This window comes from Panthera leo, chromosome B3, assembly GCF_018350215.1.
Source record: "Panthera leo isolate Ple1 chromosome B3, P.leo_Ple1_pat1.1, whole genome shotgun sequence".
Taxonomy (NCBI): domain Eukaryota; kingdom Metazoa; phylum Chordata; class Mammalia; order Carnivora; family Felidae; genus Panthera; species Panthera leo.
The window spans coordinates 144,078,531-144,091,585 of record NC_056684.1 but is presented as its reverse complement, the minus strand read 5'-3'; the positions used below and the strand labels follow the sequence as shown (position 1 = coordinate 144,091,585).

General features: G+C 51.7%; 1 protein-coding gene across 1 annotated transcript in view; it reads left to right on the top strand.

The window, feature by feature from the left end:
* CDC42BPB (CDC42 binding protein kinase beta) overlaps positions 1 to 13,055 on the top strand; it is a 101,768-nt gene that overhangs the window by 39,620 nt on the left and 49,093 nt on the right. The window contains 4 exon segments of the mRNA XM_042944377.1: positions 1,363 to 1,454; positions 6,541 to 6,624; positions 9,725 to 9,820; positions 12,226 to 12,374. Of these exon segments, the coding sequence (XP_042800311.1) occupies positions 1,363 to 1,454; positions 6,541 to 6,624; positions 9,725 to 9,820; positions 12,226 to 12,374 (421 nt within the window).

Genomic DNA, 13,055 nt, shown 5'->3' with positions numbered 1-13,055 from the left:
GCGTGGTGGTCAGGAGTGCACGGTCCCTGGAGTTGAACTGCGGGACTTCTGTCCTGGTGCTGCCTCTCGCTCCGCTCCTGGAACGAAATTACCCACGGTCTCTGGAAAGGTTTCCTGGGCCGCGGTCACAAATTACCATAAACTGGGGGGCTTAAGACAACAGATATTTTCCTCTCACAGTTGGGGAAGCCAAGTCCAAAGTCAAGGTGTGTGAGCAGGGCTGTGCTCCCTCTAGAGGCCCCCGGGAGGACCCCTGTCTCTTCCAGCCTCTGGTGCACTTGGTGTCCCGTGGCTTATGACTGCATCATTCCAGTCCCTGCCTCCCATCTTCCCGGGGCTGTTTCCCTTCTGTGTCCAGATTCCCTCCTCTTAATAAGGACACCAGTCCTTTTGTGTTTAGGCCCCATCTCATTCGTGTTTGTGACCTCAAGTTGACTACATTTGGAAAGACCCCACTTCCAAATAAGGCCACAGTCACAGATTCTGGGTGGACACTACTGATTTGGGGAGGGGGGAGGAGACCCTATTCAGCCCAGCACGCTGTCCACAGAAACCTGGCTCAGTTTTCTCCTCCCTACAACGTGGATAATAAAAGGATGATTATTCTGTTAGCTGTGCATGCGTGCATGGAACACGTGAGTGCCGTGTAAAGTGCTTCTGCCCGTTTCTTACCGAGGTCACTGCTAGAGTCCCCACGTGATTAGCAAGGATGGTTACGATGTCCGGGAGCACCGCCTGCACTTCAGAGGTGGCCGCCGTTCTGCGAGAGTTTTCTGTCTCGTGTTCCCCCTGCCCCACCCCGGGCTGCCCTGTGGCTCCACGGAGCCTACTCACCTCCAATGTACCTGCTGCTTGTGTTCACGACCAGCGGCAGCGGACCTCTGTGTGGCAGCATTTGTCACAGCAGGTGCTGAAGGACAGGGGCCGAGGATGAACATCTGCGTAGTTGAGCGCAGACACAGACTTCCCAACACCTGTCAGATACCAAGCATTTTAAAAAGTAAACCCTTTGGGGCGCCTGGGTGGCTCAGTCGGTTAAGCGTCCGACTTCGGCTCAGGTCACGATCTCGCGGTCCGTGAGTTCGAGCCCCGCGTCAGGCTCGGGCCTGATGGCTCAGAGCCTGGAGCCTGTTTCCGATTCTGTGTCTCCCTCTCTCTCTGACCCTCCCCCGTTCATGCTCTGTCTCTCTCTGTCTCAAAAATGAATAAACGTTAAAAAAAAAAAAAAATTAAAAAAAAATAAACCTTTGTTTCCTAAAAAAGCTATGTCATGTAGTGGAATGCCCCAGTCAGGTTGTTGAATTTTTACGTAGTACCAACTTACTAGAGTAAATTGTTGATTTCCTTTTTTTGCATTTATAGCTAAGCCGTTTACACAGCTGGTCAAGGAGATGCAGCTTCATCGAGAAGACTTCGAAATAATTAAAGTAATCGGAAGAGGTGCTTTCGGTGAGGTAAGATGAACTTCTGTTTTGCTCATTTTGCCTAGAACGGGAGAGCAGCCGCCGCCACCAGGCGTCTGTAGGACCCTGAGCATCGATCGGGGGGACGGGTCGTTGTCACTGTCACTTGGAGAGGAGTTCTTGGTGGGCGGAACCTGCGGGGTACAATTAGGAGGAGAAAAATAAAAACAAAAGCTGGTGGCCGGTGAGCTACCCTGAATATTGTCTGGACCAAAATCGTCTCTTTGAGACAAAGAAGTTTATTAAAAGTCCACTTGTTAATTGAAAACGTCCCGGCAGTCACCTGCAGAATGTGGGGAGGCCACAGCGGCCGCGCCCGTCACCAGCAGCCTGCCCGCCGTCAGTGCTCGAGCTGTGCCTGGGCCCGGCCTGCGCGGCCTCATCGCGCCCCCGGCCCGGCCTCTGCAGGGGGCGGCCCGTCCAGGCTCCGCGTGTGCAGCGGGCGTCGTGCCCCCACCGAGGCTCCGGCCGCGGCTCCCCCCGCAGACTGGGATCGGTGGGTGTACGCTTAGTAGCGGAGAGCCGAGCCTCCAAAGCTTCTGGATGCGCCGACCCCTCTGCTTAAGCTTTCCCCTTAGCTCTGCTGCTGGGGCGTCACGTGTGGGGCCCAGCGGTGACCCGCCCTGTCCCGTCACGCGTGCTCTGCCTGACGGTGACCCGACCTGCCGTGACGAGAAGGTGCTCCAGAATACTCGGGACTTGTGTGCCAGGCGTACGTTTCCTCCCGTGTCCAGGTCTGGTTTTGTCGTTTAGTGAGCAGAAAGAGACCTTTCAAAATTGAAACCCGATTCGGCGCAGCATGTACTTTTGCCGACTGTCTCCCTGGCAGCAGGACCGGGCCCGGGCCCTCGCGGGGATCTGCGGGGACGCCGCACCCCTAGCACCGGGTTGGGGAGGCGCAGGGGTGCCGCGGGGCAGGGGAGGGTCGCTCTCCAGAAGAGGGGGAGACGGCGGTGTTGTGCCACAATAGGCTACGGTGATTGTCACTGCTCTTCTTTGCAAAGAACTTAACTGCACGGCTCGGATTTCTGAGCTTCAGAGAAGGTGGCCTGTGTCACCTTTTAAGTTCCTCCCAAACTCAGGAAATCCGTCCTTGCCCAGGCCTTCCCGAAAGTCCTTGGGTTCTCTCCCCTACCTTTGCTCCCTCTCCAGGCTTTCTCGGCCTGTGTAAGTCCCTCCCCCACCCCGGGGCCCCATGGCCTGGGCTCAGATCGCCATCGGGCTCCTCTCGCCACCCGCCCATCCTGCGACCCGTCTGGGTTCCCTGCACGTGCTCGCCACTCCTCCCCCGCCTCAGAAAGAATCTTGGATTCTGTGGCTAAGGTCACTGCCACTGTTTGGTAATGGTGGCGTCACTGCCATTGCCTCCCCGGGGTGCTCTTGCAACCCTGCACCTCATCTACTGTCTTACACCAGGTTTCTCAGTTGGCCCAGCGATGTTCTTCGTGGCGGTTTGTTTTGGTTCCTCCAGTACTGGATCGGGGCTGGCACCAGGTGTCCCACTGAGTTGTCATGTCCCCAAATCAGTTGTTAATGTTGTGTAAGATTACTCCTGTTGGTTTTCTTTACGGAAACGTCTCATTTTGGAGGTGCTTGTAGCATCGGCTCTCTTTGATGCAATTAGGACTGAGTTTTGGGCCAAGAAGTAGTTTCCGGTAAACTAAACAAGATTTTTACAGCTTGTTTATTTTATAAGTTGTGCAATTAGAGAAAGCTTGTTCAGTATACAGGAGTTTTTGTTTTTACATTAAATTGTACTCCTGCATTTCACTTCTACATGTTCTTGGTTTGACAGGTGTTTTTCTGTGGACAGATGTATTCTTTTTCCTTCTGGGTATTTTATCAAAGGCACTGGCATATTTTCTGGACATGGCCTGTGCCCAGACAGGCCTCTTCTAAAGAAGTAAGCTTCTAGTAAGAGATCAGAGTGCTCTGTGTCTCATTTTCAGCAAGATCTGGATTGTTCAAAAGTTATCGGCTCTACCATTTCTTCCAAGTGAGGCCATTTCTGTAGTAAATACTGAGTAGCCTTTTCTCCCCTATTTCACCCCTCTGGTAACCACCAGATTGTTCTCTGCATCGATGAGTCTGTTTCTGTTTTGTTTTGTTTTGTTTTTCAGATTCTACGTAAAAGGGAAATCATTTGGTATTGGTCTTTCTCTGTTTGAACTTACTTCACTTAGCATTATACCTTCTAGATCCATCCATGTTATTGCAGATGGTGAGATCTCTTCCTTTTTGCGGCTGCGTAGTATTCCATTGTAGGTATATATGACATCTTCTTTATCCATTCATCAGGCAGTGGACACGTAGGTTATTGCCACATCTTGGCCATTGTAAATAATGCTGCAGTAAACGTAGGGATGCATCTGTCTTTTTGAGTTAGTGCTTTTGTTTTCTTTGGATAAATACCCAGAAGTGAAATTGCTGGGTCAGAAGGTAGTTATATTTCAAACTTTTTGAGGAACCTCCATACTGTTTTCCACAGTGGCTGCATCAATTTGTATTCCCACCATAGCGCACGAGTCTTTTCTCCAGATCCTTGCAGACACTTACTTATTTTTTTTTGTCTTCTTGATAATGGCATTCTGACGGGTGTGAGGTGTGATACCTTGTGGTTTTGATTTGCATTTCCCTGATGATAAGTGATGTGGAGCATCTTTTCATGTGTCTTGTTGACCATCTGTATGTCTTCTTTGGAGAAATGTCTGCTTAAGTTTTCCGCCTGTTTTTAAAATTGGATCATTTGCTTTTTGATACTGAGTTGTGTGTGTTCATTATCTATTCTAGATATAGCCCCTTATGGGATATATCTTTTGCAAATATCTTCTCCCATTCCATAGGTCACCTTTTGTTTGTTGATGGTCTCCACTCATGTGCAGAAGCTCTTTAGTTTGATGTCCCAGTAGTTTATTTTTGCTTTTGTTTTCCTTGGAGAGAGATCCAGAAAAGTATTGCTAAGGCCGACATCCAAGAGGTTACTGCCTATGTTTTATTATAGGATTTTTATGGTTTCAGGTGTTATATTTTATTTAAATCTTTAATCCATTTTGAGGGTTCTTTTTTGTTTTTTTGTTTTTTTGCATGCTATAAGAAAATGGTTCCGTTTCATTCTTTTGCATGTAGCTGTCCAGTTTTCTGAGCGCTGTCGAAGAGATGGTCTTTTCCCATTGTATATTCCTGCCTCCTTTGTCAATTAATTGATCTGTGTGTCTGTTTTTGTGCCAGCACAGTACTGTTTTGATCACCACAGCCTTGTAGTATAGTGTGAAATCCGGGCACGTGATACCTCCAGCTTTGTTCTTTCTCAAGATTGTTTTGACTCTTTGGGGCCTTTGTGGGTCCATACAAATTTTAGGATTATTTGTTCTAATTCTGTGAAAAATGCTGTTGATATTTTGATAGGGATTACATTATAGTAGCTTTTGTTTTTAACACTAACATTTCACCTATTGATTGTAGCTGATTTCTAGGAAGAAATCGACACTTCTAATGTGATGACATCACGTGTGCCCAGATTGCGTGTTCTGGGACACGTGGGAGAACTCACCGAACCTTTGTTCGGCATTCTTTGTTCTTTATTCACAATCGGAGCGAGCTTGGTTAGTGGTTCTAAGACCACAGCTAGTAAACAGCAGCTTAAACAGGTGTCACGAGAAGAGCCACCACCGCGAGCACTTGGGTGGCAGTGAGAGAGATGACCGAAGGAGGTGACTTGAGGACGACTTCCACATGGCGGGCTGCGGGAAGCCGTGTGCTGTGGGAGGGGCCTTTGACCCTCACCAGACTCTGGGGTTCCATCAGGGCATGTCCTTTGTGGACCCCCCGCCCTATCGTCAGGCCCAGGGAAGATAATATTTAATCATAACTGTCTTTATAATAATCCTTAACGTGCAGGCACTTGAGGGTGAGACTCTGCTGCTTGTTAGCATGTTATTTAAACCTCTCGGCCTCAGGTTCTGTATCTAAAATATGGATATAAAAATAGCCACCATCGAGGACTGTGGTGAGGGTTACCTGAGAGGGTGCAGGTCAATTTGTGAGCAGAGTTCCTGGCACGGGGAAAGTGCCTGGTACATGTTAGCTTGTGTGGTTACTTTGACGATGTTACTGTATGACATGCATCGTTTAGGAAAGCAAGGAAGTAAATAATTGTTTATGCCTGCCGTGTGGCTGTCTGCCATTGGCAGCAAAAAGGGACAGCCATACGTAAGTAGCTTATGGTTTTGTGATGGGGACTTAGGCCAGTGAATGATTTTTGCAGGGTAGAATGTGCCGTGTGCTGGCGCAGGCATCACCTCTGGTATTGGTAAGTGATGTCAGAGCGCGTCTGAGATTTGGCAGGGACTGGGAAATCCAGTAGGACTTCCTGCAAGAGGTGGCATTTGAATTGTACCTTGAAGAACGTGGCTGCCAGCCAACATGCCGAGTGCCCGCTATATGCCTAACCCCGTTCGAAGTGCATTTAGGTGTGTTCGCTGGTTTGTCCTCATAGCAGTCTGGGGCCAGTACTGCTATTACCCCTTTTCTAGTTGTAGAAACCGAGGCACAAAGAAGAGGATTTGCCCAGGTCCCACTCCAGAGCCCACGCCGGCACTCAGTGCCCCTTGAGGAACAGATCGCAGAGGCAAGAGCTGGCATGTCCAGGCCGGCGGTGGGAGGAGGAGGTAGACGTAGCACCAGTGGGGCAGGTGGCAGGAGCGTGGGGACGGAACCCTTGAACACGGGGAGGAAAGGTTGGGAGCAGTGAGTGGATTTTGAAGTTTTTATGGTGAAAGTCCCAGGCACGTGTCCCAGGCTCGCCCAGGGCGGCCAGCCCCGCTGTGCGCCCACCGCCTACCACGGAAGTTCTTGGAACTGAGCAGGGACATGCACGTTGTGGTGTGGCGAACGGCAAGTTTCGATGCTTAGCAGGACGGATCTGCATTTACGTGAAGAACTTGTGTCTCCTCAGCAGCTCGTTTTCCAGGGTTTCATTTCTCCGGGCACTTGAGATGTCACTGTAGTTACGTGACAACGTGTGCTGGCTTTTGGTTCCTTCAGCTACGTTTTTGTTAAACTCCTGTTTGTGTTCCAGGTTGCTGTTGTCAAAATGAAGAACACTGAGCGAATTTATGCGATGAAAATCCTCAACAAGTGGGAAATGCTTAAAAGAGCAGAGGTAAGCGTGGAGTAGTAAAGAGTAAAGGAGAAGGGGGTTGTGAGGGGCATGTGCTGGGTCCCCACCACAGTCCTCGCAGAGCTGGGCCTCCCCCCTCCCTCCTTGACAAGAGTGACCTGTGTCTTGTCGCCACCGTCTCCGCCCCTCCCGGCGCACACGCCTCTCTGCGCTCTCCTGCGCACTCCTCTCTCCTCTCTGCGCCAGAGCACCCCCCCCCCCCCCGGCCGAGGGCTGCTCACTGTAAGGACCAATCAAAACCTTTGCGGGAACTCTGGGCATTTATCTCAGCTCTGCTTCCTGTTCACAAGGCATTACTGGATCTGGAGCCTGCGTAAGCACAGAGATGTCTGTGTACGCCCTCCCAGAGGGAGGACGGAGATCGTAAGCAGAAGTAGGTGGTCACTGCTTGGCAGGTCTAGACGCGCTTTTCCTTACTTCGGTGTCCCTCCCTCTGGGGCCTGTTTCACGGTCCCGACCCTGGCCGCTCCGGCCCCCGATGGAGTCGGTGAGGCTGCTGGGCCAGCCCGAGCTCTTCCTCTGGTCCTACCAGACTCAGCCCCGGTCTGCCTTCACCCCCCATCTTCTGTGGTCCTCCACTTTGTGTCAGAGAGCCAAGCATCCTTCCTTTCCAAGGCTCTGTCACTTACCCTGTGTCCTCTCGCTGGGCTTCCCCAGGCTGAACGCCCTCAGCGCCACCTCCGCTGCCCCAGCTGTGAAGCAAGCTCACCCCGGGACTGAGTGCCCCTGGGATTAGCCACCTCCTCCTCCGGAAACTGCTTCTCTGGTTTCTGGCGTCTCTTGTCGTGTCACTCTGAACCTTCCTTGTAATTTTAGGTGGCCTTTCCTGTGCTCGGTAGTTCTTCCCTGGGATGATGATGCCACTTGGGCAGATACCAGTACAAACGTCTGTTCTGGTCAGATCCCTCCCCTGAGCTCAGGTTGTCGTCAGCTTGGTGGGTGGGCGTTCTCACTCAGTATCCTCAGTGCGTCCTACCTGTCCGTCACGGCCTGTTCTCCTTCCCCGTCCCTACCCTCCTCCTTCCCACCGTGGTGCCCAGCACCGGGCCTCTGCCGGATGAATGCAGGCTGGTTAACTGAAGCATCGCTGTGTTTGTGGTCACCTGGGCCTGGGGACTCTGCCTCAGGTGGCACCGCGGTGGCCGTGCCTCGGCCTCAGCAGCCCTTCGTGGCACCGTCCGCGCTCTGGGGGGTCAAGGGAAATCGCTGGAGTGACTCTTCCGTGGGAACAGGGTAGCTGGTGGTGCATCAGAGTTTGGGGGAGGAATAAGCAGGGAAATAAAGGCTAGTAGCAAATTCATTTAAGTTTATATTTTTAGAGGAGTGATTGGTTGTTCAGTGTCAGCCTCCAGACCGGTGTGTGTGTGTGTGTATGTGTGTGTGTGTATGTTTAAAAGTCCCAAGGTTGGGGAGAGGTGATTCTCACCTTACCATAACTAGTTAGTATTTACCCAAATGTCATGGTGAGTACATTCTGAAATTATGAAATTTAAATCTGGTTACAGAGATCCTACCTAATTGGCATAGTCGGAAAAGTCCAAGGATGTCTGCTAATTATTACGATTATCCCAGGGTACATGTCATGGGATATATGTGTGTGTGTGTGTGTGTGTGTGTGTGTGTGTGTGTGTGTGTGTGTGTGTGTGATACATATAAAAACTTAATAATATTGATATAACAGGGTTAAAGTGATTTATCTTTTTATTCCTAATAAGTTTATTGTGAACACTAAATTAATCTTTGAAAGCATGACGTCAACAAGAGGGGGCAGTGGAAAAGTCACTAAGCTGTGAATTCGTAACTTTGTGGGTCGTGCTGTGCTTTCTAGCTCATCTGTTTTGCTCATTAAAAAAGTACTGAAAGTTCTCAAAACAAAACTGCTGAATAATACATATATTTCCTGTCTGTGGGTCATCATGCTGGTGACCCCGAGTTTAAGAATGGCTTTTATTCTAAATGTGGATGGGTAGACCCTTGAGAACGTGGAGCCCCGGCCCTGGGGCTTCCTTGCAGCTGCCCTGCGCCAGGCCCTGTGGGCTGGGGGGCCGCGGGCTGGGGGGCATAGCATTGGTCTCTGCACGTTTGGACATTGTAAGCTGATTGCTGGTCCATTTGAGTTGTTTTATCTGCTTTTAATTAGTAGAATTGGGGCACATCTACTTCAGTCATTTTTTTCCGAAATAAAAAATTTTAAAAACAAGTTTAGAATACAAAGCTCATAGGACAAAACAAGTTCCAGAGGTCACTGTGAGTCTCATGAGAGAGCAGGTAGGACTCCCCAGTGCCTTGTGGACCAAGGGCTCCCATCAGTGCCACTGTCATGGGCACTTTGTTAAGTGCCCATAACTTTGTTAAGCTTCGCAAGTTTCAGATCTAGAGGGAGTTAAAATCTTAGGTGATCAACAAAGAGAAAGTTTTATTATGATTATGCCAAAATACCTGGTCACTTTTAAATCTAGGTACCACCTGTGTAATAAAGCTCTTAAAAAAAAATAAACCGTAACAGCCTAAAAGACAGCCTTTTACCTGTATGCTGCAGACCATACTTCTTCACAGAATCCTGTTACGACCATGGCACCAGTTACCGTGATTAAATCACTTTCCAGCGCTCAGCTCAGTGAGCAGGTGTGTGCCCTTTCCTGCCGGCCACGTGGCTGCTAGACTGTAGGTGTGTGACAGCGAGGGGCAGACGCGGGGCGGCCACATCCCAGGCTATCGAGAGGAAGCCGGTCTGGTCCAGAGAGGTCGGGCAGTGCTGGGTGGGAGGGGCCCACCTAGGAGTGTTGCTGAGATCCACCTGGGAGCAGGGCCGACTCTCCTTTGTCGGCTGCAGAGGTGGCGTGTGTGGAAGGGGCAGGGGCCGGGCCCGTCCTGAGGAAGTGAGCTCTCCGAAGCCTCGCTGCAGGAAGGGCCTGGGGGAGGCGAGGGTGCGTCTGGTTCCAGGTGAGTGAGGGAGGCCGAGCTTCCTGCAGCCTGGGAGGCAGGTGACGCGTCTCCAGAGCCTGTCACGGCAGGGGCCCCTCTGTTCAGGACCGTACTCCTTGGACGGGCACAGACCGACTCTCCCCCTGATTCTTCACAGACTGCTTGTTTCCGAGAAGAGCGCGACGTGCTGGTGAACGGCGACTGCCAGTGGATCACTACTCTGCACTACGCCTTTCAGGACGAAAACTACCTGGTACGTCTGGGTCTCAGGCGCTTCAAGGGTCTGTCAAATGGCACGTGGGTGAAATTGGTTGGTTCCTTTGTGCTGCTACTAAAAACCGAACAAGGCGGTTTGGAATTGACAGTGTTTATATGTGCTCGGAGAGAACGAAGGGGTTGCTTTAAGGTAGTAACTGGGTGGGGTTTTTTGAAGGCAGACAATTCTCATCACGAGATAACCTGATTAGTTTTGTTCCCCGGGTTTATTACATTTAAATAAACTGGGGCTTCGAGACATTTTCCATCTTGGATTACGTTTGAAGAGAGAGGGCCGCGAGGACCCACAGTGGCTCAGGCTTTGGCGCTGAGTGGGTAATCGTGTCACCCACGATGCCTGACGCTGTCCGAGGACACTGCTGCTGTGCAGTCCTCCCCGAACGAGCTGGGCTCGCTGAGGTCTTCTGACGTGGGTTTTGGGGGGGACTCTTGTTATCTGTTCCTTCCGACCTAAGTGGGGGCTTTCAGTCTTGACCAGTCAGTCCGCTGTGCGATTGACACGTGTGCCCCGAGGTGAGCGTAGATGCCTGTAAAACAGACACAAAACAGCGGCTCACGAGGGAAAAGAAGCCAAACCTTTGCCCTCAGCTGCTCTTAATTCCAGAGTGACCGTGTGACCGAAGGTTTGCCTAAACCTAAAAAGGTCCTCACGTGGAGCTCTGGGTGTGCGGGGCAAGCACCGTCCTTGGAGAAGCTGGTCTCTGCCCGGCTCCTCCTGCCTGCGCAGCCCCAGCGGTGGCCGCAGGGGCTTCGAAGGTCTGCACAGCCTCGGGCCAGGGACCTGAGCTCGATCTCCCTGAGCTCACCCGCACTTCTGTGCTCCGTTCCTACAGCAAGAGGGACATAGGGTCTCTTTTATTCATCTTACAACCGTTTCTTTCCCACGTCAAAGACATCCATCAGTTTTGAATGTCCAGAATTAGGTAACATGGTTTGTTACACTGTTTATTTAGAATTTACAACATACATGTTTATATCTACAGAGGGACCGTTGTGTTTATCGAGCAGGGGCGCGTGGGTTAGCTCCGTCTCCCCAGGGACCCCGTGCCTTAGGCCCTGAAGGTTGTCACCACGTTTTAAATGGGGCAACTGGAGCAGGAGGGGACGTAGCCACTTGTCCAAGCGTGTGACGGGAGGTGGTGCTCAGGGCCCTTCCCCAGCAGACCGCCGAGTGCACATCACCCCCGCTCAGAGGCGACCATCTCAGGTCCATTTCCGAGGAGTTCAGGCACAGATCTGTACAGAAGGAAAACAACATATTTTGTTTAATCTTTCCTGAAGTCAGCATAGTGTCTTGCAGTCTGAAATGTCTGATAGAAGATGGTCAGTTAGGAATCGCAGCCAAGAAGGCATCTTCTTGAGTGTTTGGAGTTGCACAAATAGAGGTACAGTGAAAATCAAGAAGGAAGGCAGGGGCTCCGGGCTTTCTAGTGTGTGAACCTGGGCCCTGGTACTGGGGTTCGCAGGCCCGTGGCTGGCTGCTGTCTCTGCCGCCCCTGAGTGGTGCTGTCGGGCAGGTTCCTTCTCTCTGGGACCCCGGCAGTTTCTGCCTTTGTGGGGTGGTGGAGAAGCAGGCCTGGAGAGCGGGGCAGGCCACGTCAGGCCTCCTTCCTCATGTGGAGTCATTGGGCTGCCCCACAGAGCCCATTCTCGTTGTTACTCCTGTTGGAGGCATCTAAACTTGGCGTGTCCTAAAAATTAAACCTGTTTCTCCAGTGACTAGAAGGGTGTTGCCTTGTTGACTTAGAATCCCTGTGTTTCATGACAGAGGAAATAATTGGTCTGGTTCTTACTCTAAAAGTAAGTTTCTGCCTTATGGCCCCTTAGTTTACTTTCTTACGGATTCCTTACAGTTCTCCAGGAGCCTATCGATCATATTCAGTGCTGCTGTAAAGCATTTTCATTTTTCTGTTTAGAATTCTAGGCAAGCATGGAAACCGTTGAGACTCGGCTAGATGGGTGCTTGACTTACTCCTACCGCTTTCTTAGGGGCCGGAGAACTTCTCCCTTCTCCCCGCACGCCCGCCAGCCCGTGGTCTGGCCTCTGCCTCCACATAGTGCTCCCCGGTGCCTGTCATCCTCCTCTCCTTCCAGGACCACGTCCTGGCCTCCCAGCCCCTCTCCTGCCCTGCTCTCGGCCCCCATCCTCTGCGCTGTTGTTCCTGAAATTTGTTCTCCGTCAGATGCCTAACTGAAAGTACGACAGTATATGGTGCAGGAAGGTACCGAGTGGGGAAATCCTGGATGACACAGGAGCAGCTCGGAAGCCAGCGCTCCAGACTGGAAGAGCCAGAGGACTTCCGTGGTAGAACTTCGGCCTTTCGTTGTCAGGCCTCACGCTGACTGAATGTTCTGTTCTCTCCCACCTCTTCCCACCTGTAGTACTTAGTCATGGATTACTACGTGGGTGGTGATTTACTGACCCTGCTCAGTAAATTCGAAGACAAGCTTCCAGAAGATATGGCAAGATTCTACATCGGTGAAATGGTGTTGGCCATCGATTCCATCCATCAGCTTCACTACGTGCACAGGTACGCACCTTTTGTGTTTTATGGGAACGGCATTGAATACGTGAAGATGCCCTTTCGGGGCCCCGAGACTCTGTCGGAGGCTCCAGGCCGTCCAGAGAGGCCACGCGGTTCGCAGACCCTGGGCCGCCCCAGCGCCTGGCACCAACAGGTCCCAGCGTTACTGTGACGATGAGGATGCTCGAGCGCGGGTCCCCCAGAGCCGCCTTGTCTTTAGGTGTTTTGCTGACATCAGCTCATCCTCCCGCTGCTGATCCCTCCTCCCTGGGGTGCCCGCCCCCTAGTTCACGGGTTCCCTGACTGTCTGCCGTCTCAGCCACACCACCTTCCCTGGTGCACGGCCCCCATCATGGCACTCACAGAGGAGGACTGGGTTGGGGAGAGGGGCTCAGCACAGCACCTCGAGCGAGAATAACTGGTTCTGTGTGGCCGTGTGCCTCCAGCCCCCCCGGGCGCGCTGCGGGCCCACCCTGCATCCTGCGCGGGCGCCACCTCTGTGTCTTTCTGCTGCTTAAGACAGCGAGTTCGTCCTGTGGGGTTGGCTGTTTATTTTAATAATTTTTATCAAATACGTTCATGGTAACGGTTTTTTTCAAGTCAGGTAGCGCTACAGGGCTTAAGAGAAAGCACGCGTCTCCTGCCCTGCCCGGATTCCACTGGCCGCAGGTAGCTCGTCGGCTTTTT